Source organism: Lineus longissimus, chromosome 8 (genome assembly GCF_910592395.1).
Source record: "Lineus longissimus chromosome 8, tnLinLong1.2, whole genome shotgun sequence".
Lineage (NCBI taxonomy): Eukaryota > Metazoa > Nemertea > Pilidiophora > Heteronemertea > Lineidae > Lineus > Lineus longissimus.
The window spans coordinates 20452884-20474651 of record NC_088315.1 but is presented as its reverse complement, the minus strand read 5'-3'; the positions used below and the strand labels follow the sequence as shown (position 1 = coordinate 20474651).

The following is a 21768-nucleotide window of genomic DNA, read 5'->3' as shown; positions in this document are numbered from 1 at the left end:
CGCTGATCATGTCGAGGGCCAGGGTTATACCACACGTCCCCGACCCCAGTCTTAACTCCACAATAGTGAGGATGTGGCTTATGGTGGGACCAACTCAAGATAAGACTGAGATATTGCCAACACGCTGGGGGAAGACTAGACAGTCACAACCAGACCGAATGGAGCCTGGCGGCGCCAACAAGGTGCGAGAGGTGAGACAGTCACGACAGAGTCTTGCCGATGAGACAGACACGACCAGACCGAATTGGCGCTGGCAGCTCCGGCGTCTTGCCAACAAGACGAGAGAGATCAGACTGAATTGAGCTGACAGCTCCAGGGTCTTGTCAACAAGGTGCGAGAGGTGAGACCGTCACGACAGAGTCTTGCCGATGAGACAATAACGATCAGACCGATTTTGCGAGAGAGATGAAACAGTTACGACAGGGTCTTGCCGATGAGACAGTCACGATCATGGCCGAGTGGAGTCTGGTACGGCAAAAGAGATGAGACGGTCACACAGCCAGACCGTATTGAGCCAGACAGTCCATACACGGTAAGGGAGATGAGAATCATGCCCAGACCGTATTTTGCCCGACAACTCCACCGATGGGTAGCTGCTATTCTAAGGCGGACCACATCCCTACCCTGACTTGGGTAGGGATGGAGTACAGCACACTATGGTTAAATCCCATGGCAATATATATGCGTCTTCCAACACTTAATAGCCAGTGTCGTATCCCATCCCTACCCTTACTTGGGTAGGTGTGTGATTGAACACGAGAAGGTTGAATGCCATTGGAATAGTTTTACCACTCTCTCAGAACATGCCTTTGACCATCCGCTGTGACTACCATCGAAACCATACCGAACTTCCAGCGGCATAACCTCCGTAGCTCCCCTCCTCTTGTAGGGGCGGCTACGGAGGTACAACACATTATCATGGTTAAATTCCATGGCAAAATGTATGCGCGAAGGGAGAGATGTGGCACAACCAGCCAATATTTGGCATGACACCTCCACCGTCTTTTTGAGAGAAGTGTCGGTCACAATCAAGACTGAATTGGACCGGGCGCCTGTCCACCGTCTTGCAACCACGGTTCGGTGGGGGGGGGGGGGGGGGGGGGTAGATCGGTTACAACCAGACAGCGATCGTCAATGACGAGCCTTGTTTGGAAGCTTAGCAATGTCAAAGATGCTCGAACCCATCAAGACAATGGCTTGGCACGAGGGATCAGAGAGTCACAACAAGACCGAATCACACCTGCGAGCTTCACCATTAGGTCGACATGGCCTGGTGAGAGAACTGGGACAGTCGCAGCCGGACTCAAACAGGGTCTGGCACCTTCACCGTATTGCAACCACGGCGGGAGAGATGAGGCACAACCAGCCAATATTTGGCATGACACCACCACTATCTTTTTTAGAGAGGTGTCGGTCACAATCAGACTGAATTGGGCCGGGTGCCTGTCCACCGTCTTGCAACCACGGTGCGGTGGTGGTGGTGAGGGGGAGAGGGGAGTCGAAAATGGTTACAATAAGACCAAATCGGGCGCTGCAGAGAAAAGGCAGTGACAAATATAGAGCGAATCGGGCCTGGCAACTCCCCCGCATAGACAAAACGCAAGGACAAAACGGCGACAGATGAGAGACGGTCACAACCAGTCACCACCTCCACTGTATTACCAAAACGGTGAGAGAGCCGAGACCATCGCAGCCAGACAGTTGGCAGAGGTGCATAATTGATTGATCCGAATACTGATTGGCATGCCAAGCTGAAGAAATGTTCATACTCCGACTGTTTTGACCCCCTATTTCCGTAAATGCCTTTGATTGCACACACTCCTGTTTCCTGATATAGGGCCACGTACAGCAAGCGAAAACTATAGCTTTTGTGAAACTCACATCCTTTATTGTCAAAAGTATTACCTGTACATTGCATTATTACAAAATATAAATGTGTATATCTCCGAGCTTTTAAAATAATTGACAATATATAACATTAATGAAGGCAATGGATAATGATTGTGGCCTTTAATAAAATGTCATTGACTATTTACACGCAGATGACGCCAACAATATATTTACAATCATGGGCCACTGCATTTTGAATTTCGTCCACTCCTCAATCGTCCAGAGTGAGTCGCCTCTGTGGGGCAGAACCAGGCGGGCGAGTCTGTCGGTGATTGTAGGTAGAATATCGCAGAAGATTGGATGATATCAGTCTAGACTTTAGACGATGCCACACTGGCCCGATCACTCTCATACTCACTGAAACAAGAACATAGAAAACGTACTTTAGAACATTCATTTTCCCTGAATGTCCAAAGTTTTTGAAGGGCATACCCAGATTCTTGATGACGATAGCCAGTTGAGTTCTGTTGGATGATGGAATCTGTGAAAGTGTCTTTGACTAAACCTTTCCCTTCAAACTTCCTGCGGCTTCACCAGTCGAACTGATGTGCTATAGGCCTACAGGTTGCTGGATGGAGTTGGCCAAATGACTCTCAGACTTACTTTTCTCCTCGATAATGTTGATATTTGTGGGCTGGGTGTTTTTTCTTGAGTATGCAAAACGTCATCAGTCCTATCACAGCAATCAGAAGAAGCACCAAGATTACCATCAAGATCGGGAGCCAAATTCGTATCGTCGATGTCCCAGCTGAAACAAGTTACAATTCAATGTCAACATGGCATGTATGATACAGTCTTTTAAAAACTAAGTAGAAATGCATCAATGATGCGGAGCGTTTTGCCAAGAAATCTGGTTTATGGAACGTTTTGAATACAAACTAGGCAAGGGATTGTGGTGTTAATAATATTTCCTCAACCGGTTGCATGTTTAGTGTTGGCTGAAAAAAACATAAATAGTTTTTCAGAAGCTCAAAACCTCTATTTTTGCGAGTGAATCCCCAGATCTCTCATGTGTGGATTGATTACTTACCTGACCCTGCTGAGGAGAAAGTTGTCATTTGAGGACTTTCGGTTGAAGGCTCGGGTGTGACGGCTGAAAACAAGACAATTCATAAATAAAAATTTGTTCTGTTAGTTTGACTTGATTAAGCGTAATTTATTACCTTTTGCAATCTGTTTCCTTGCCCTTTATTAACTTTAGTTACTCAAATTCTTCCATTCTCAATATCAAACGGGTAAAATGCTAAAAGATGTTTACTTACTTTCGAGAGGGGTTGGACGGGGTGGTTGTGTTGGAAGGACAGCTGCAAACAGCAAGTTAGGAAGTTCATTTTAAGAGATGATGCTGGTGAACTTTGGCTGACTACAGTTCCCCATCTTGACCCTCAATCTATTGACATTGCTCAGCTTCCAGACAGCAGGCGTCAGAGGCTCCCATTGTTTGACTTCGTTATCAGATGGTAAAACAATGAGATAGGCGTTCACGTTGGCATTTCGGGTGATTTGCAAAAACTCCCCACCGACGCGACACTCTGATTCATTAGCAGCAAGAGAAATCAGAGAACTCTTCAGCCGCTGCCGATAAAATATATTTGCCTACTTTGAGTTTTGTCATTCGTCTATCTCTTATAGAGTTGTGAAACTTTCCTTGGTCGCTCCCGACATAAGTACTGACTTACCTTTAACAGAAATAGATTCCGTATCAATGCCCAAATCAGCAGCTACCTGAGGGTCATTTTTAACAAACTCCACCAAAGTTGAAGCCACGCTTTCACTGTCGATCGATTTCGCATCGTCTGCTGTCACATTTTCCGCGAGTTCCACCTTTGATATTACGATGATGCTGCCCTCCCTGAAAAACGGGAAAACAACGATCTATTAAGGGGAAAACTCAAGCATGAGATATCATGGTTTGTTTATACAAAAATGGCTTCCAGCAGTACCGCAGCTTCTCCGAACAAGATCATTGGAAAATTATTAAAACTGCGCAATATTCAAGAACCACCCTGACGTAATCGGTGGTTTTAAATATACTCCGCCTCTCGATATTTCAAGGTAGGAGAATAGCAAAAACCTGATCTCAGGATGGTCAGGAACGGAATATAAAGGTCCTCGCAACATGAACGAAAATCATTAGAGATATGCATGAGTATGATGCTAGATCTGGCGGTGCGTAGAGACATTGTCCTCCTGGCCATCTTGATCTCTCGCCCAAGTTGTCCCTTTAACTGTTAAGACAAGAATACCAGTAAACTTCGGCGTAAACTGCAGCGATTGACCAACCAAATGTCACGCTATCTCGCCGTGTTGCGTGGAGCAATGCATACGCGAGTTAACACTTGGTTGGCCGCGCTCAATTTGCTAAAATTTCCCGCCAATTTAGCGCACCCTGTAAGGTTCTGGTAGGTCTACAATGCAGTCAGCATTTTACTTACTTGAATCCAATGATTGAAACTGCTCCAACAGATGGATTATTCTTGTACGCGTTTATCAACTGGAATAAATAATGCATGGGCATGATGAACTTTAATTAGACAGATTTGACGGTAACAATGAACGAAGTGATAAGGTTATGTACAAAACATGTACATTCGTCAAAATTAGCATTTGAAAGCTTAGTGTCGGCCATATTTGATGATGATCACTTCTGCAAATCATCCAGATATTGTTCTTACCATATCCATCATCTTTGCTGCGAGTTCCTTATAAGCCTCAGAACTTGGATCCTCCAAATCTTTTGTAAAATTCTTCTTCAATTTAAACGAAACGTCAAAGGATGGCTCTGTAAATGTGAACAGAATTTGATAATTAATCACCTCTGCCAGGGCATCACCTTGAAGGCGTATTCCATTCGTTTAAAAATGTGAAAATTAAGTTTTAAATCTAAACATACTGAATATAAATTTCAACAATTCCTTTGCGTTATGCAAATACTATAAATTCCAAGTTTCAGCGAATTCGCTTGCTTAAGTACTGCACTACGGCAATTGGAATTTCTATCTCCTACCTAAGCCACAAGAAAATACGCTGAACACGAGCTGTTCCAATTTTCAAATACTTGGGAATGGCGCTGCAGGGCCAACGTGTATTGGTCTCGCGCATGCAATTACCAAAAGGAATTCCAACTTGCCCTAGTTTAATGACCGGATAGTGAGACCCATAAGGACAATTTCACCAGTAAATAGCATTTTGGTTTATCACGGTTTTACAAAGAAAATACAAAATATCTTGTTTCATGTGAAACTTTGAAGTCTGCTGGATTAGACTTAGTGGAATTTGGACAACGCGTCATAAAAAACAAAGTGAATGACTCCAACCTCTCTCAACCTGTTGCATGCGGTGCCGTCCACTCATTAAGTGGATTCAATTCAGAATTTCTAAGCATGTAGAGTACAGGCCATTTGATCGGGCGTTCCCTAATCAGGAAGTGTAGACAAGCACATCTTAGAGGATACGTACTTGCTAAGGTAGTAGTTTCCATTCGAAGTGTTGTCACTCTATCTGTTGTGGTTTCCATCACGGATTTGGTGGCTCCATGTGTTGTGGTTTCCATCACAGATTTGGTGACTCCAGGTGTTGTGGTTTCCATCACAGATTCGGTGACTCCATGTGTTGTTTTTTCCATCACGGATTTGGTGACTCCAGGTGTTGTGGTTTCCATCACAGATTTGGTGACTCCAGGTGTTGTGGTTTCCATCATAGATTCGGTGGCTCCATGTGTTGTGGTTTCCATCACAGATTTGGTGACTCCAGGTGTTGTGGTTTCCATCACAGATTCGGTGACTCCATATGTTGTGGTTTCCATCACGGATTTGGTGACTCCAGGTGTTGTGGTTTCCATCACGGATTTGGTGACTCCAGGTGTTGTGGTTTCCATCACGGAATTGGTGACTCCAGGTGTTGTGGTTTCCATCACAAATTCGGTGACTCCATATGTTGTGGTTTCCATCACGGATTTGGTGACTCCAGGTGTTGTGGTTTCCATCACGGATTTGGTGAGTCCAGGTGTTGTGGTTTCCATCACGGATTTGGTGGCTCCATGTGTTGTGGTTTCCATCACAGATTTGGTGACTCCAGGTGTTGTGGTTTCCATCACAGATTCGGTGACTCCATGTGTTGTGGTTTCCATCACGGATTTGGTGACTCCAGGTGTTGTGGTTTCCATCACGGATTTGGTGACTCCAGGTGTTGTAGTTTCCATCACGGATTTGGTGGCTCCATGTGTTGTGGTTTCCATCACGGATTTGGTGACTCCATGTGTTGTGGTTTCCATCACGGATTTGGTGGCTCCAGGTGTTGTGGTTTCCATCACGGATTTGGTGACTCCAGGTGTTGTGGTTTCCATCACGGATTTGGTGACTCCAGGTGTTGTGGTTTCCATCACGGATTTGGTGGCTCCAGGTGTTGTGGTTTCCATCACAGATTTGGTGGCTCCATGTGTTGTGGTTTCCATCACGGAATTGGTGAGTCCAAGTGTTGTGGTTTCCATCACGGATTTGGTGAGTCCAGGTGTTGTGGTTTCCATCACGGATTTGGTGGCTCCAGGTGTTGTGGTTTCCATCACGGATTTGGTGAGTCCAGGTGTTGTTGTTTCCATCCCGGATTCGGTGACTCCAGGTGTTGTAGTTTCCATCAAGGATTTGGTGAGTCCAGGTGTTGTTGTTTCCATCCCGGATTCGGTGACTCCAGGTGTTGTGGTTTCCATCATGGATTTGGTGAGTCCAGGTGTTGTTGTTTCCATCACAGATTTGGTGACTCCAGGTGTTGTTGTTTCCATCCCGGATTCGGTCAGTCCAGGTGTTGTGGTTTCCATCATGGATTTGGTGAGTCCAGGTGTTGTTGTTTCCATCACAGATTCGGTGACTCCATGTGTTGTGGTTTCCATCCCGGATTTGGTGACTCCAGGTGTTGTCGTTTCCATCATGGATTTGGTGAGTCCAGGTGTTGTGGTTTCCATCACGGATTTGGTGACTCCAGGTGTTGTGGTTTCCATCACGGATTTGGTGAGTCCAGGTGTTGTTGTTTCCATCCCGGATTCGGTGACTTCAGGTGTTGTGGTTTCCATCATGGATTTGGTGACTCCAGGTGTTGTGGTTTCCATCGCGGATTCGGTGACTCCAGGTGTTACGTTTTCAATATCACTGCTTTCTATTGAGAGAAATGTAGAAAATATATTATTGGTGTCCTAAACTTTCCTCTTTTTCGATATACATTTTTTTTATTGATATACTGCTACATATAAAGAGGGCGTCTACCATTATCTATTTAGAAGCATTCTGAAAATGTATTTAGAAAAACAAAATTTGCATTTTAATCGAAAAATTTGCATTAATTCGATTAACAATATGTACCTCGTAAGAAATATCTCATTTTTGCAACAATCGTCATGCAATCTGATGTTATCTAAGGTTTATGTAAAAAAAAGGTGTAAGAGAGCCATGACAAGACTAGACATCTTACCTTTGACAACAATGGAACCTGCATCAACACCAAGATTGGCGGCAGATGGGTCATCTTTAACAAAGTCAACCAAGGTGGCAGCAATACTTTCGCTACTGATGCCGTTCGCAGCCTCCGCCGTAACACCATCCGCAAGTTCCACTTTTGTCGCTACAATAACACTTCCTGCCCTGAAATATGACAGAATCATTAAATTATGAAAGAGGGAGAAGGAGAAGTTGATAATTGTGAGCCATCCAGGTACATTTGTTAAAGTGTTTTTATAGAGGCTATAACTAGATAGCGAACTTGAAACTTGCGGATATTATCGTTGTTCTTCACTACCCGTGCTTCTTTATGCTTTATGTGATAGTGTACATGACGGTTGATGTACACGTACGTTGACTTTAAGTTGCCAATGTTAACGATTCTAACGACATCCTATGGTGAATGATCCAACTTACTTGAAACCCTGAATTGAAATTTTTCCAATATATGGATTGTTCTGGTAGGCATTCAACATCTGAAGAAAAACAAAGCTTTGAAATGTTAGAGAGGCAGCTGAATGTACAATGTAACGATGATAGCCGGGACTATGAGCAAAACAGAAAAAGCTTGCCATATTATGGGCTTTTGAATATCTAGAGGTGGCATGCAGAAGACGTATCATGTACAGATACCAACACGGAATAACTGGAACGTTTAAGCTATCAGCACAAGTATTTTTGCGAATATCTTTGCAATCGCAATAGATCAACTGGTGGAGCAGTTGACAAGCAATCAGATCTGTGGTTCGAATCCCAGTCAAGGCATTCCCAACTACATGTAGATTATTTTCACTAATTTCATTCTTACTGATAAATTAAATCAAATCGCAATTATAGTGGAAACGTCATCACTGTATCTAAACAAGAGTACATTGCATTCTGTAACATGACGATTTGTACCCTAACGAACATTGCGCTCTGGCTTCGAAATAAGCCGAATTCTCACCATGTTCATAACCAGTGCAGCTAATGCCTTATAGGCCTCCGAATCAGGATTGCTCAACTCATTCGTGAAGATCTGGTTGAGTTTAAAGGAGACCTCGAATGACGGCTCTGAAATCGATCAAAGTGATTGATGAAGCAATGCGGATCGTCATCTGATGACATGCCACAAGAATACGACCATGGGGGGGGGGGGGGGGGGGGAGGGACACATAACACGAGTCACCCGTGCATCAAATAGGATACAATTCCTCAAACACAGTTAGCTTTCCATTGCGCTTTTGCACTACTCCAAAACAATCAGGGGCAAAGACGTCTAGGGGTTGCATTTGTGCGGGCTGTAAAACCTTAAACTCTTTCAAAAAGGTCACAATCGCTTTGTTTTAAGAGTGTACATAAACTGTATGATAAAAGTAGGCCTACCTGCAGTCTATTCAAATTCAAATACAGGTCGTCCAAACTAAAATGAGTCAACTATCTCTGTGCTGACAGTTAAGGATTCACTCACCTATTTTGCTGAAGAAGTGGTAAGTGGTGGTACTCGTATAAGTCAGTGTGGTACACTCGCCACTTTTCAGCCAGCAGTAACTACCGGTGCCCTGGTCGTTGAACATGAAGCCCTTACAGTTGGCTAATAGATTACACTCCCTCGCACACTCGCCAACACTTGGTCCTTCAACTTTCTTGATGTCGCCGCCACTGCAGTCTCCAGTACGGTGACCATAACCTGAAGAACAAGGTAGAGTCGTATCCTCAAAAAAGCTGTCGAACAAACCTTATAAATTTCCCTTGAGCATCGCCGTTTTTCAAAGGTATATGCTCATGAATATTTTTGGTTGACGTTAAAGATGATTACGGTTCTGTTATTTGCATCAGATTCTTTTCATGAGGCACATTGAAGGATCCACCGTAGTCAGGTGGCTGTACCTCGTCCCCCGGACTCTTTCGCAGGCTCTGTTTATGCAACTACTTGCTTGATCATAATGGCTAACAGTGGATGACAGAATCAGGGACGGAGGATGCCATGTCACTCAGGTATCTTACCAGTTGGAGCCTCGTAAACTTCGACCTCACACAACGTCAGCGGCTCCTCCCTTGATCTCACAACTGCCAGATATTTGCCACGCTTCAAACATGGGACAGTTAGCACTGCTCCTGTCTCAAGTCCGCCATCTTTGTGGAAGCAAACATCGGAGGGGGTGTACTCGAGTTTTTGGCCTTTCACTGGAGCCGTTTTCGTAACAACGATGTCGAAATCAGCTAATCTGGACCCTGGGCATAAAAAGTTCAAAATTGTGTAGAAATTGCAACATATTCATCAAACAAGGACATGAAATTTTATCTAAATTTCGTTCAAATTTAATCTGTTACCTTGTGCAATTCCAAAGTGGAAACTTCAAATGACTCAACTTCTTAGAAAGGAACATACTGAAGGGGAGTTCATCGGAACGGACCCGCTAAATCACCAAGTTGGGTCACAAAACTGATCCTAGGCCTGGCGTTGAAGGAGAAAAACTGAAAGGAGGTCGCCTAAGCGTGAAGCTTGATTCTGAAAACAGGTAGTACAATAATTCAAATGTCATGTATGCAGTCACTGCGGCTGTGTACCTACCACAGCAGTCTCCACGATTATAGAGCACAACCATCGCCACACGTGCGTTACTTTCAAGGTCAACCGACCACCAGTTGTTGTTGGAGGTGTCCTGGGCGTTGAAGAGAGTATGCGTACACCCGTCTTCGTGGTACATCTGTCCCCGATCCCCGTCCACTGCATAGTGAGATCTGTCAACACCATCTAGGTCATCAAATTGGTTTGTTGGCTTGTTCTCCGCAAGGTTAACAGCTATTCAAGGACAATAAGCATTGATAGATAGATAGACAAAATTGACAGATTTGGCTTCGTCTTGAAGATTTTCAGAACTATAGCACCTTGGACAATGACGTACATGGTTCAATTATTCAACTATTGGAGAAGACAAGGCGAAAAGTGATATCTCAGATTCCTGGAGAACTTTCAAGTAAGCTTTGGATTGGATGATGCTTTACCCATCCAACACCAGGTCTTACTTAGAGGTGACAAACCCTCGTATTAGGCTTCAGTCCAAAAATACCACGCAGACCCAAAATAATGAAAGTGATGAATAATGTAAATGAAATGTAAAGTTAGCTAATTTACCATAAAATCGTATTTTCGGGCTGTATGTTATTGCTTACCTGGTTTAGAAACGGAAATGGACTCTACTTCTACTGCAAGATCGGCAGGAAGTGGTTCATCTTTAGCAAAGTTATACAGGGTCTCAACTAACACCCAGGTCACGGCAAGGGATGCACTACTTTAACAATTACAACCCATTGTGTTCCCCTAAACTCATCTCAAATTGCACCGGTGGATTTGTTTACCGGTGTCTTTTAATTTAACTAAAAGTAGCCAAAAAGGCCAACAAAAACATGTGGATTTCCTTGACCTTGGTCGTTCTCTCATCCTTGCTTAAGATTAAGGCCCACTAACCTGCTGATGGGGAAGCTGTTGTGGTTGTTGTTATTTGGAAGGGAGTCGTTGTTGGTATTAGCGTTGTTGCTTCTATTGTTGCTGAAGTAAAAAAAACGTTACTTTTTACTCCTTCGTGTGCTATAGACAAAAGATTGTATGAAAGATAATCCCGCTTAGCCCCCCCCCCCCCTCCCTCCCCATCCCAATTCATATCTAAAAGGCTACATCATAAAACTTCAAGGCTTAAAAACTAACAGAATTTGGGTGTGCATAAAATTACCATTAAGAACTACATGTAATTTGTTTTTCCTTACCTGCGGAGGTGCAATAAGTGTTGTAGCGCCCCCTGGATCCGCAGAAGCTGTAACCTCGAGCACCACATCCAGTGCGCCACTCCTGCATAACATAACCAGCTCTGCCATCAGAAAGCCATCCACAGCTACAATATTCATAGCCCAAGTCGAATGCTGCCATCATCTCGGCGTAGGACGCCACCTTCCAACCTGGGGCATAGTTACTGCAGTAATCCTCTGCATCGTCGAGGCTTGTGATTTGATAATGTCCATCGGGTGACTTCACCAGTCGAACGTCTGAAAGTAACTTGACTGTATAAACGTTTGGTTGATGTGAACATTCAGCTTGTGGCTTTGTCCTCAAAAGGCCAATTTGTGAAAAGACATTCTTACAAGTTTTTCCATATATCGAATTATAAACTAATTTGAAGTTGTTTGTGAAAATAAATAATTCCATTGACTTAGTACATGTGTTTTAGTTTTTGTGTATTCTACTCATAGGGCCTCTTTTTGCGCCAAATATACATCCCTCTGCTTCACCATCCGAACAGTCCGGCAATCTACTTGAGACCATTCTAGTAAGACACACCACCTCAGTGTCGGATCAAAGAATCAGAGTCTACAATGAGTCTACTAGCTCTGCATCCACGGTTAAGGATTCACTCACCTATTTTGCTGAAGAAGTGGTAATTGGTGGTACTCGTATAAGTCAGTGTTGTACACTCGCCACTTTTCAGCCAACAGTAACTACCGGTGCCCTGGTCGTTGAACAAGAAGCCCTTACAGTTGGCTAATAGATTACACTCCCTCGCACACTCGCCAACACTTGGCCCTTCAACTTTCTTGATGTCGCCGCCACTGCAGTCTCCAGTACGGTGACCATAACCTGAAGAACAAGGTAGAGTCGTATCCTCAAAAAAGCTGTCGAACAAACCTCCCTTGAGGATCGCCGTTTTTCAAAGGTATATGCTCATGAATATTTTTGGTTGACGTTAAAGATGATTACGGTTCTGTTATTTGCATCAGATTCTTTTCATGAGGCACATTGAAGGATCCACCGTAGTCAGGTGGCTGTACCTCGTCCCCCGGATTCTGTCGCAGGCTCTGTTTTTGCAACTACTTGCTTGATCATAATGGCTAACAGTGGATGACAGAATCAGGGACGGAGGATGCCATGTTCCTCAGGTATCTTACCAGGTGGAGCCTCGTAAACTTCGACCTCACACAACGTCAGCGGCTCCTCCCTTGATCTCACAACTGCTAGATATTTGCCACGCTTCAAACATGGGACAGTTAGCACTGCTCCTGTCTCAAGTCCGCCATCTTTGTGGAAGCAAACATCGGAGGGGGTGTACTCGAGTTTTTGGCCTTTTACTGGAGCCGTTTTCGTAACAACGATGTCGAAATCAGCTAATCTGGACCCTGGGCATAAAAAGTTCAAAATTGTGTAGAAATTGCAACATATTCATCACACAAGGATATGAAATGTTATCTAAATTTCGTTCAAATTTAATCTGTTACCTTGTGCAATTCCAAAGTGGAAACTTCAAATGACTCAACTTCTTAGAAAGGAACATACTGAAGGGGGTTCATCGGAACGGACCCGCTAAATCACCAGGTTGGGTCACAAAACTGATCCTAGGCCTGTCGTTGAAAGAGATAAACTGAAAAGAGGTCGCCTAAGCGTGAAGCTTGATTCTGAAAACAGGTAGTACAATAATTCAAATGTCATGTATGCAGTCACTGCGGGCTGTGTACCTACCACAGCAGTCTCCACGATTATAGAGCACAACCATCGCCACACGTGCGTTACTTTCAAGGTCAACCGACCACCAGTTGTTGTTGGAGGTGTCCAGGGCGTTGAAGAGAGTATGCGTACACCCGTCTTCGTGGTACATCTGTCCCCGATCCCCGTCCACTGCATAGTGAGATCTGTCAACACCATCTAGGTCATCAAATTGGTTTGTTGGCTTGTTCTCCGCAAGGTTAACAGCTGTTCAAGGACAATAAGCATTGATAGATAGATAGACAAAATTGACAGATTTGGCTTCGTCTTGAAGATTTTCAGAACTATAGCACCTTGGACAATGACGTACATGGTTCAATTGTTCAACTATTGGAGAAGACAAGGCGAAAAGTGATATCTCAGATTCCTGGAGAACTTCCACGTAAGCTTTGGATTGGATGATGCTTTACCCATCCAACACCAGGTCTTACTTAGAGGTGACAAACCCTCATATTAGGCTTCAGTCCAAAAATACCACGCAGACCCAAAATAATGAAAGTGATGAATAATATAAATGAAATGTAAAGTTAGCTAATTTACCATAAAATCGTATTTTCGGGCTGTACGTTATTGCTTACCTGGTTTAGAAACGGAAATGGACTCTACTTCTACTGCAAGATCGGCAGGAAGTGGTTCATCTTTAGCAAAGTTATACAGCGTCTGAGCAATGCTATCACTATTGATAGTTTGCATGTCGTCCTCAGTCAAACTCGCAGCGAATTCTATCTGAACTAGAACCACTATACTTCCTTCCCTATAAGTATTGGCAAGTAAAAGAAATGAGAAACACAGATATATTGAGCGCTTTGTTTGTGAATCTAATAAAGATTGCTAATAAAATGTATTTCTGATGTCACTGGCCCATGGCATGACTTGACGTGTGTTGTGTGTGAATCGAGAGCAGGCAGCAGAATGTTTAATAATGGTTCTAACAGACGCCGTGCAGTTTACAGCCACAATAAAACTAATTGATGAGAACTAGCATTTTATCTTAAAACTTCTTGCTATATGCATCATACAACAGTATCTTCAAAGTTCGACGAATCAACCACAAAAGACTGTATTTCTTTCAACAGATCACCTTGGTGACATTGAGTTAAAGCCTCCCCCTATCACATTCTCTATTATGAAAACAGGAGGCTCCAAAGGGAACCGCTGAACATAGAGATAACGATGATGGAACGTTATTTACAAATGGCTTGTTTCATGAAGAGGACAACACATCTGAATCATTGCGCATTGACTTAAAACTCGCAAAAATATCCAACTTACTTGAAGCCGACAATATTGATTTTGCTGATCTTGTTACCCATAGGAGAGTCTTTGTAACCGTTCATCAACTGAAAAGGATATTTGTCAATAGGATAATTCACCGATTATAACTGTTGAAAGTTCTATCCGAACATGCCTAATGCCGTTTGCTATTTGCTATTTTGATATTTGGCAAGTTACATTCTGCTGACGGGTATGCCAGCTTAAATATCGACATTCTCAGCTGTCTATGTGGTAGGATAGAGGATGTATTACTAATCCACCTCTGCACACCCACCATTGCCACAACCCTTTCTGCCAAATCCTTATATGCTTGGCTACTTGGATCCTTTAGATCTTCTGTAAAGTCGGTATTCAGTATAAATGAAAGGTCGAAAACGGGCCCTGAAAAGAAAATTTGTTTGTCAATTGAAGCTTATATTGTTTGAAAGCTTTTATTAAGTTTTTCTAACGTTGCCCACTGATGTACTAGTATCAGGTTAGTCTGGTTTCTCTCTCAACTAACACCCAGGTCACGGCAAGGGATGCACTACTTTAACAATTACAACCCATTGTGTTCCCCTAAACTCATCTCAAATTGCACCGGTGGATTTGTTTACCGGTGTCTATTAATTTAACTAAAAGTAGCCAAAAAGGCCAACAAAAACATGTGGATTTCCTTGACCTCGGTCGTTCTCTCATCCTTGCTTAAGATTAAGGCCCACTAACCTGCTGATGGGGAAGCTGTTGTGGTTGTTGTTATTTGGAAGGGAGTCGTTGTTGGTATTGGCGTTGTTGCTTCTATTGTTGCTGAAGTAAAAAAAACGTTACCTTTTTACTCCTTCGTGTGCTACAGACAAAAGATTGTATGAAAGATTAGCCCCCCCCCCCTCCCTCCCCATCCCAATTCATGTCTAAAAGGCTACATCATAAAACTACAAGGCTTAAAAACTAACAGAATTTGGGTGTGCACAAAGTTACCCTTAAGAACTAATTTGTTTTTCCTTACCTGCGGAGGTGCAATAAGTGTTGTAGCGCCCCCTGGATCCGCAGAAGCTGTAACCTCGAGCACCACATCCAGTGCGCCACTCCTGCATAACATAACCAGCTCTGCCATCAGAAAGCCATCCACAGCTACAATATTCATAGCCCAAGTCGAATGCTGCCATCATCTCGGCGTAGGACGCCACCTTCCAACCTGGGGCATAGTTACTGCAGTAATCCTCTGCATCGTCGAGGCTTGTGATTTGATAATGTCCATCGGGTGACTTCACCAGTCGAACGTCTGAAAGTAACTTGACTGTATAAACGTTTGGTTGATGTGAACATTCAGCTTGTGGCTTTGTCCTCAAAAGGCCAATTTGTGAAAAGACATTCTTACAAGTTTTTCCATATATCGAATTATAAACTAATTTGAAGTTGTTTGTGAAAATAAATAATTCCATTGACTATGCTACATGTGTTTTAGTTTTTGTGTATTCTACTCATAGGGCCTCTTTTTGCGCCAAATATACATCCCTCTGCTTCACCATCCGAACAATCCGGCAATCTACTTGAGACCATTCTAGTAAGACACACCACCTCGGTGTCGGATCAAAGAATCAGAGTCTACAATGAGTCTACTAGCTCTGCATCCACGGTTAGGATTCACTCACCTATTTTGCTGAAGAAGTGGTAATTGGTGGTACTCGTATAAGTCAGTGTTGTACACTCGCCACTTTTCAGCCAACAGTAACTACCGGTGCCCTGGTCGTTGAACATGAAGCCCTTACAGTTGGCTAATAGATTACACTCCCTCGCACACTCGCCAACACTTGGTCCTTCAACTTTCTTGATGTCGCCGCCACTGCAGTCTCCAGTACGGTGACCATAACCTGAAGAACAAGGTAGAGTCGTGTCCTCAAAAAAGCTGTCGAACAAACCTAATAAATTTCCCTTGAGCATCGCCGTTTTTCAAAGGTATATGCTCATGAATATTTTTGATTGACGTTAAAGATAATTACGGTTCTGTTATTTGCATCAGATTCTTTTCATGAGGCACATTGAAGGATCCACCGTAGTCAGGTGGCTGTACCTCGTCCCCCGGACTCTTTCGCAGGCTTTGTTTATGCAACTACTTGCTTGATCATAATGGCTAACAGTGGATGACAGAATCAGGGACGGAGGATGCCATGTTACTCAGGTATCTTACCAGGTGGAGCCTCGTAAACTTCGACCTCACACAACGTCAGCGGCTCCTCCCTTGATCTCACAACTGCCAGATATTTGCCACGCTTCAAACATGGGACAGTTAGCACTGCTCCTGTCTCAAGTCCGCCATCTTTGTGGAAGCAAACATCGGACGGGGTGTACTCGAGTTTTTGGCCTTTCACTGGAGCCGTTTTCGTAACAACGATGTCGAAATCAGCTAATCTGGACCCTGGGCATAAAAAGTTCAAAATTGTGTAGAAATTGAAACATATTCATCAAACAAGGATATGAAATTTTATCTAAATTTCGTTTAAATTTAATCTGTTACCCTGTGCAATTCCAAAGTGGAAACTTCAAATGACTCAAACTTCTTAGAAAGGAACATACTGAAGAGGAGTTCATCGGAACGGACCCGCTAAATCACCAGGTTGGGTCACAAAACTGATCCTAGGCCTGGCGTTGAAGGAGAAGAACTGAAAGGAGGTCGCCTAAGCGTGAAGCTTGATTCTGAAAACAGGTAGTACAATAATTCAAATGTCATGTATGCAGTCACTGCGGGCTGTGTACCTACCACAGCAGTCTCCACGATTATAGAGCACAACCATCGCCACACGTGCGTTACTTTCAAGGTCAACCGACCACCAGTTGTTGTTGGAGGTGTCCTGGGCGTTGAAGAGAGTATGCGTACACCCGTCTTCGTGGTACATCTGTCCCCGATCCCCGTCCACTGCATAGTGAGATCTGTCAACACCATCTAGGTCATCAAATTGGTTTGTTGGCTTGTTCTCCGCTAGGTTAACAGCTGTTCAAGGACAATAAGCATTGATAGATAGATAGACAAAATTGACAGATTTGGCTTCGTCTTGAAGATTTTCAGAACTATAGCACCTTGGACAATGACGTACATGGTTCAATTATTCAACTATTGGAGAAGACAAGGCGAAAAGTGATATCTCAGATTCCTGGAGAACTTCCAAGTAAGCTTTGGATTGGATGATGCTTTACCCATCCAACACCAGGTCTTACTTAGAGGTGACAAACCCTCGTATTAGGCTTCAGTCCAAAAATACCACGCAGACCCAAAATAATGAAAGTGATGAATAATGTAAATGAAATGTAAAGTTAGCTAATTTACCATAAAATCGTAATTTGGGGCTGTATGTTATTGCTTACCTGGTTTAGAAACGGAAATGGACTCTACTTCTACTGCAAGATCGGCAGGAAGTGGTTCATCTTTAGCAAAGTTATACAGGGTCTGAGCAATGCTATCACTATTGATAGTTTGCATGTCGTCCTCAGTCAAACTCGCAGTGAATTCTATCTGAACTAGAACCACTATACTTCCTTCCCTATAAGTATTGGCAAGTAAAAGAAATGAGAAACACAGATATATTGAGCGCTTTGTTTGTGAATCTAATAAAGATTGCTAATAAAATGTATTTCTGATGTCACTGGCCCATGGCATGACTTGACGTGTGTTGTGTGTGAATCGAGAGCAGGCAGCAGAATGTTTAATAATGGTTCTAACAGACGCCGTGCAGTTTACAGCCACAATAAAACTAATTGATGAGAACTAGCATTTAATCTTAAAACTTCTTGCGATATGCATCATACAACAGTATCTTCAAAGTTCGACGAATCAACCACAAAAGACTGTATTTCTTTCAACAGATCACCTTGGTGACATTGAGTTAAAGCCTCCCCCTATCACATTCTCTATTATGAAAACAGGAGGCTCCAAAGGGAACCCGCTGAACATAGAGATAACGATGATGGAACGTTATTTACAAATGGCTTGTTTCATGAAGAGGACAACACATCTGAATCATTGCGCATTGACATAAAACTCGCAAAAATATCCAACTTACTTGAAGCCGACAATATTGATTTTGCTGATCTTGTTACCCATAGGAGAGTCTTTGTAACCCTTCATCAACTGAAAATGATATTTGTCAATAGGATAATTCACCGATTACAACTGTTGAAAGTTCTATCCGAACATGCCTAATGCCGTTTGCTATTTGCTATTTTGATATTTGGCAAGTTACATTCTGCTGACGGGTATGCCAGCTTAAATATCGACATTCTCAGCTGTCTATGTGGTAGGATAGAGGATGTATTACTAATCCACCTCTGCACACCCACCATTGCCACAACCCTTTCTGCCAAATCCTTATATGCTTGGCTACTTGGATCCTTTAGATCTTCTGTAAAGTCGGTATTCAGTATAAATGAAAGGTCGAAAACGGGCCCTGAAAAGAAAATTTGTTTGTCAATTGAAGCTTATATTGTTTGAAAGCTTTTATTAAGTTTTTCTAACGTTGCCCACTGATGTACTAGTATCAGGTTAGTCTGGTTTCTCTCTCAACTAACACCCAGGTCACGGCAAGGGATGCACTACTTTAACAATTACAACCCATTGTGTTCCCCTAAACTCATCTCAAATTGCACCGGTGGATTTGTTTACCAGTGTCTATTAATTTAACTAAAAGTAGCCAAAAAGGCCAACAAAAACATGTGGATTTCCTTGACCTCGGTCGTTCTCTCATCCTTGCTTAAGATTAAGGCCCACTAACCTGCTGATGGGGAAGCTGTTGTGGTTGTTGTTATTTGGAAGGGAGTCGTTGTTGGTATTGGCGTTGTTGCTTCTATTGTTGCTGAAATAAAAAAAACGTTACCTTTTTACTCCTTCGTGTGCTATAGACAAAAGATTGTATGAAAGATAATCCCGCTTAGCCCCCCCCCTCCCTCCCCATCCCAATTCATGTCTAAAAGGCTACATCATAAAACTTCAAGGTTTAAAAACTAACCGAATTTGGGTGTGCACAAAATTACCATTTAGAACTAATTTGTTTTTCCTTACCTGCGGAGGTGCAATAAGTGTTGTAGCGCCCCCTGGATCCGCAGAAGCTGTAACCTCGAGCACCACATCCAGTGCGCCACTCCTGCATAACATAACCAGCTCTGCCATCAGAAAGCCATCCACAGCTACAATATTCATAGCCCAAGTCGAATGCTGCCATCATCTCGGCGTAGGACGCCACCTTCCAACCTGGGGCATAGTTACTGCAGTAATCCTCTGCATCGTCGAGGCTTGTGATTTGATAATGTCCATCGGGTGACTTCACCAGTCGAACGTCTGAAAGTAACTTGACTGTATAAACGTTTGGTTGATGTGAACATTTAGCTTGTGGCTTTGTCCTCAAAAGGCCAATTTGTGAAAAGACATTCTTACAAGTTTTTCCATATATAGAATTATAAACTAATTTGAAGTTGTTTGTGAAAATAAATAATTCCATTGACTATGCTACATGTGTTTTAGTTTTTGTGTATTCTACTCATAGGGCCTCTTTTTGCGCCAAATATACATCCCTCTGCTTCACCATCCGAACAGTCCGGCAATCTACTTGAGACCATTCTAGTAAGACACACCACCTCGGTGTCGGATCAAAGAATCAGAGTCTACAATGAGTCTACTAGCTCTGCATCCACGGTTAGGATTCACTCACCTATTTTGCTGAAGAAGTGGTAATTGGTGGTACTCGTATAAGTCAGTGTTGTACACTCGCCACTTTTCAGCCAACAGTAACTACCGGTGCCCTGGTCGTTGAACATGAAGCCCTTACAGTTGGCTAATAGATTACACTCCCTCGCACACTCGCCAACACTTGGCCCTTCAACTTTCTTGATGTCGCCGCCACTGCAGTCTCCAGTACGGTGACCATAACCTGAAGAACAAGGTAGAGTCGTGTCCTCAAAAAAGCTGTCGAACAAACCTAATAAATTTCCCTTGAGCATCGCCGTTTTTCAAAGGTATATGCTCATGAATATTTTTGATTGACGTTAAAGATAATTACGGTTCTGTTATTTGCATCAGATTCTTTTCATGAGGCACATTGAAGGATCCACCGTAGTCAGGTGGCTGTACCTCGTCCCCCGGACTCTTTCGCAGGCTCTGTTTTTGCAACTACTTGCTTGATCATAATGGCTAACAGTGGATGACAGAATCAGGGACGGAGGATGCCATGTTACTCAGGTATCTTACCAGGTGGAACCTCGTAAACTTCGACCTCACACAACGTCAGCGGCTCCTCCCTTGATCTCACAACTGCCAGATATTTGCCACGCTTCAAACATGGGACAGTTAGCACTGCTCCTGTCTCAAGTCCGCCATCTTTGTGGAAGCAAACATCGGAGGGGGTGTACTCGAGTTTTTGGCCTTTCACTGGAGCCGTTTTCGTAACAACGATGTCGAAATCAGCTAATCTGGACCCTGGGCATAAAAAGTTCAAAATTGTGTAGAAATTGAAACATATTCATCAAACAAGGATACGAAATTTTATCTAAATTTCGTTTAAATTTAATCTGTTACCCTGTGCAATTCCAAAGTGGAAACTTCAAATGACTCAAACTTCTTAGAAAGGAACATACTGAAGAGGAGTTCATCGGAACGGACCCGCTAAATCACCAGGTTGGGTCACAAAACTGATCCTAGGCCTGGCGTTGAAGGAGAAGAACTGAAAGGAGGTCGCCTAAGCGTGAAGCTTGATTCTGAAAACAGGTAGTACAATAATTCAAATGTCATGTATGCAGTCACTGCGGGCTGTGTACCTACCACAGCAGTCTCCACGATTATAGAGCACAACCATCGCCACACGTGCGTTACTTTCAAGGTCAACCGACCACCAGTTGTTGTTGGAGGTGTCCTGGGCGTTGAAGAGAGTATGCGTACACCCGTCTTCGTGGTACATCTGTCCCCGATCCCCGTCCACTGCATAGTGAGATCTGTCAACACCATCTAGGTCATCAAATTGGTTTGTTGGCTTGTTCTCCGCTAGGTTAACAGCTGTTCAAGGACAATAAGCATTGATAGATAGATAGACAAAATTGACAGATTTGGCTTCGTCTTGAAGATTTTCAGAACTATAGCACCTTGGACAATGACGTACATGGTTCAATTATTCAACTATTGGAGAAGACAAGGCGAAAAGTGATATCTCAGATTCCTGGAGAACTTCCACGTAAGCTTTGGATTGGATGATGCTTTACCCATCCAACACCAGGTCTTACTTAGAGGTGACAAACCCTCGTATTAGGCTTCAGTCCAAAAATACCACGCAGACCCAAAATAATGAAAGTGATGAATAATGTAAATGAAATGTAAAGTTAGCTAATTTACCATAAAATTGTAATTTGGGGCTGTATGTTATTGCTTACCTGGTTTAGAAACGGAAATGGACTCTACTTCAACTGCAAGATCGGCAGGAAGTGGTTCATCTTTAGCAAAGTTATACAGGGTCTGAGCAATGCTATCACTATTGATAGTTTGCATGTCGTCCTCAGTCAAACTCGCAGCGAATTCTATCTGAACTAGAACCACTATACTTCCTTCCCTATAAGTATTGGCAAGTAAAAGAAATGAGAAACACAGATATATTG

The 21768-nt window shown here is 43.1% G+C and overlaps 1 protein-coding gene and 1 long non-coding RNA gene across 2 annotated transcripts; both read right to left on the bottom strand.

Moving 5' to 3' along the window:
• Nucleotides 1-7367: 7367 nt before the first annotated feature.
• LOC135492044 (uncharacterized) lies at nucleotides 7368-8389 on the bottom strand. Its single transcript, XR_010448016.1, has 3 exons — nucleotides 8323-8389; nucleotides 7794-7852; nucleotides 7368-7520 (listed from the first exon to the last, which is right to left on the bottom strand). It is a non-coding gene; the product is annotated as an uncharacterized LOC135492044 (long non-coding RNA).
• Nucleotides 8390-8818: 429 nt separating this feature from the next.
• LOC135493023 (uncharacterized) lies at nucleotides 8819-21661 on the bottom strand. The gene is made up of 22 exons (XM_064779774.1): nucleotides 21547-21661; nucleotides 20945-21175; nucleotides 20375-20602; nucleotides 19839-20057; nucleotides 19193-19468; nucleotides 18906-18986; nucleotides 18475-18581; nucleotides 18198-18265; nucleotides 17503-17678; nucleotides 16901-17131; nucleotides 16331-16558; nucleotides 15795-16013; nucleotides 15149-15424; nucleotides 14869-14949; nucleotides 12865-13095; nucleotides 12297-12524; nucleotides 11770-11988; nucleotides 11124-11414; nucleotides 10828-10908; nucleotides 9931-10161; nucleotides 9363-9590; nucleotides 8819-9045 (listed from the first exon to the last, which is right to left on the bottom strand). The coding sequence occupies exons 1-22, from the start codon at nucleotides 21659-21661 to the stop codon at nucleotides 8819-8821; spliced, it is 4272 nt and encodes a 1423-aa protein (XP_064635844.1).
• Nucleotides 21662-21768: the final 107 nt, after the last annotated feature.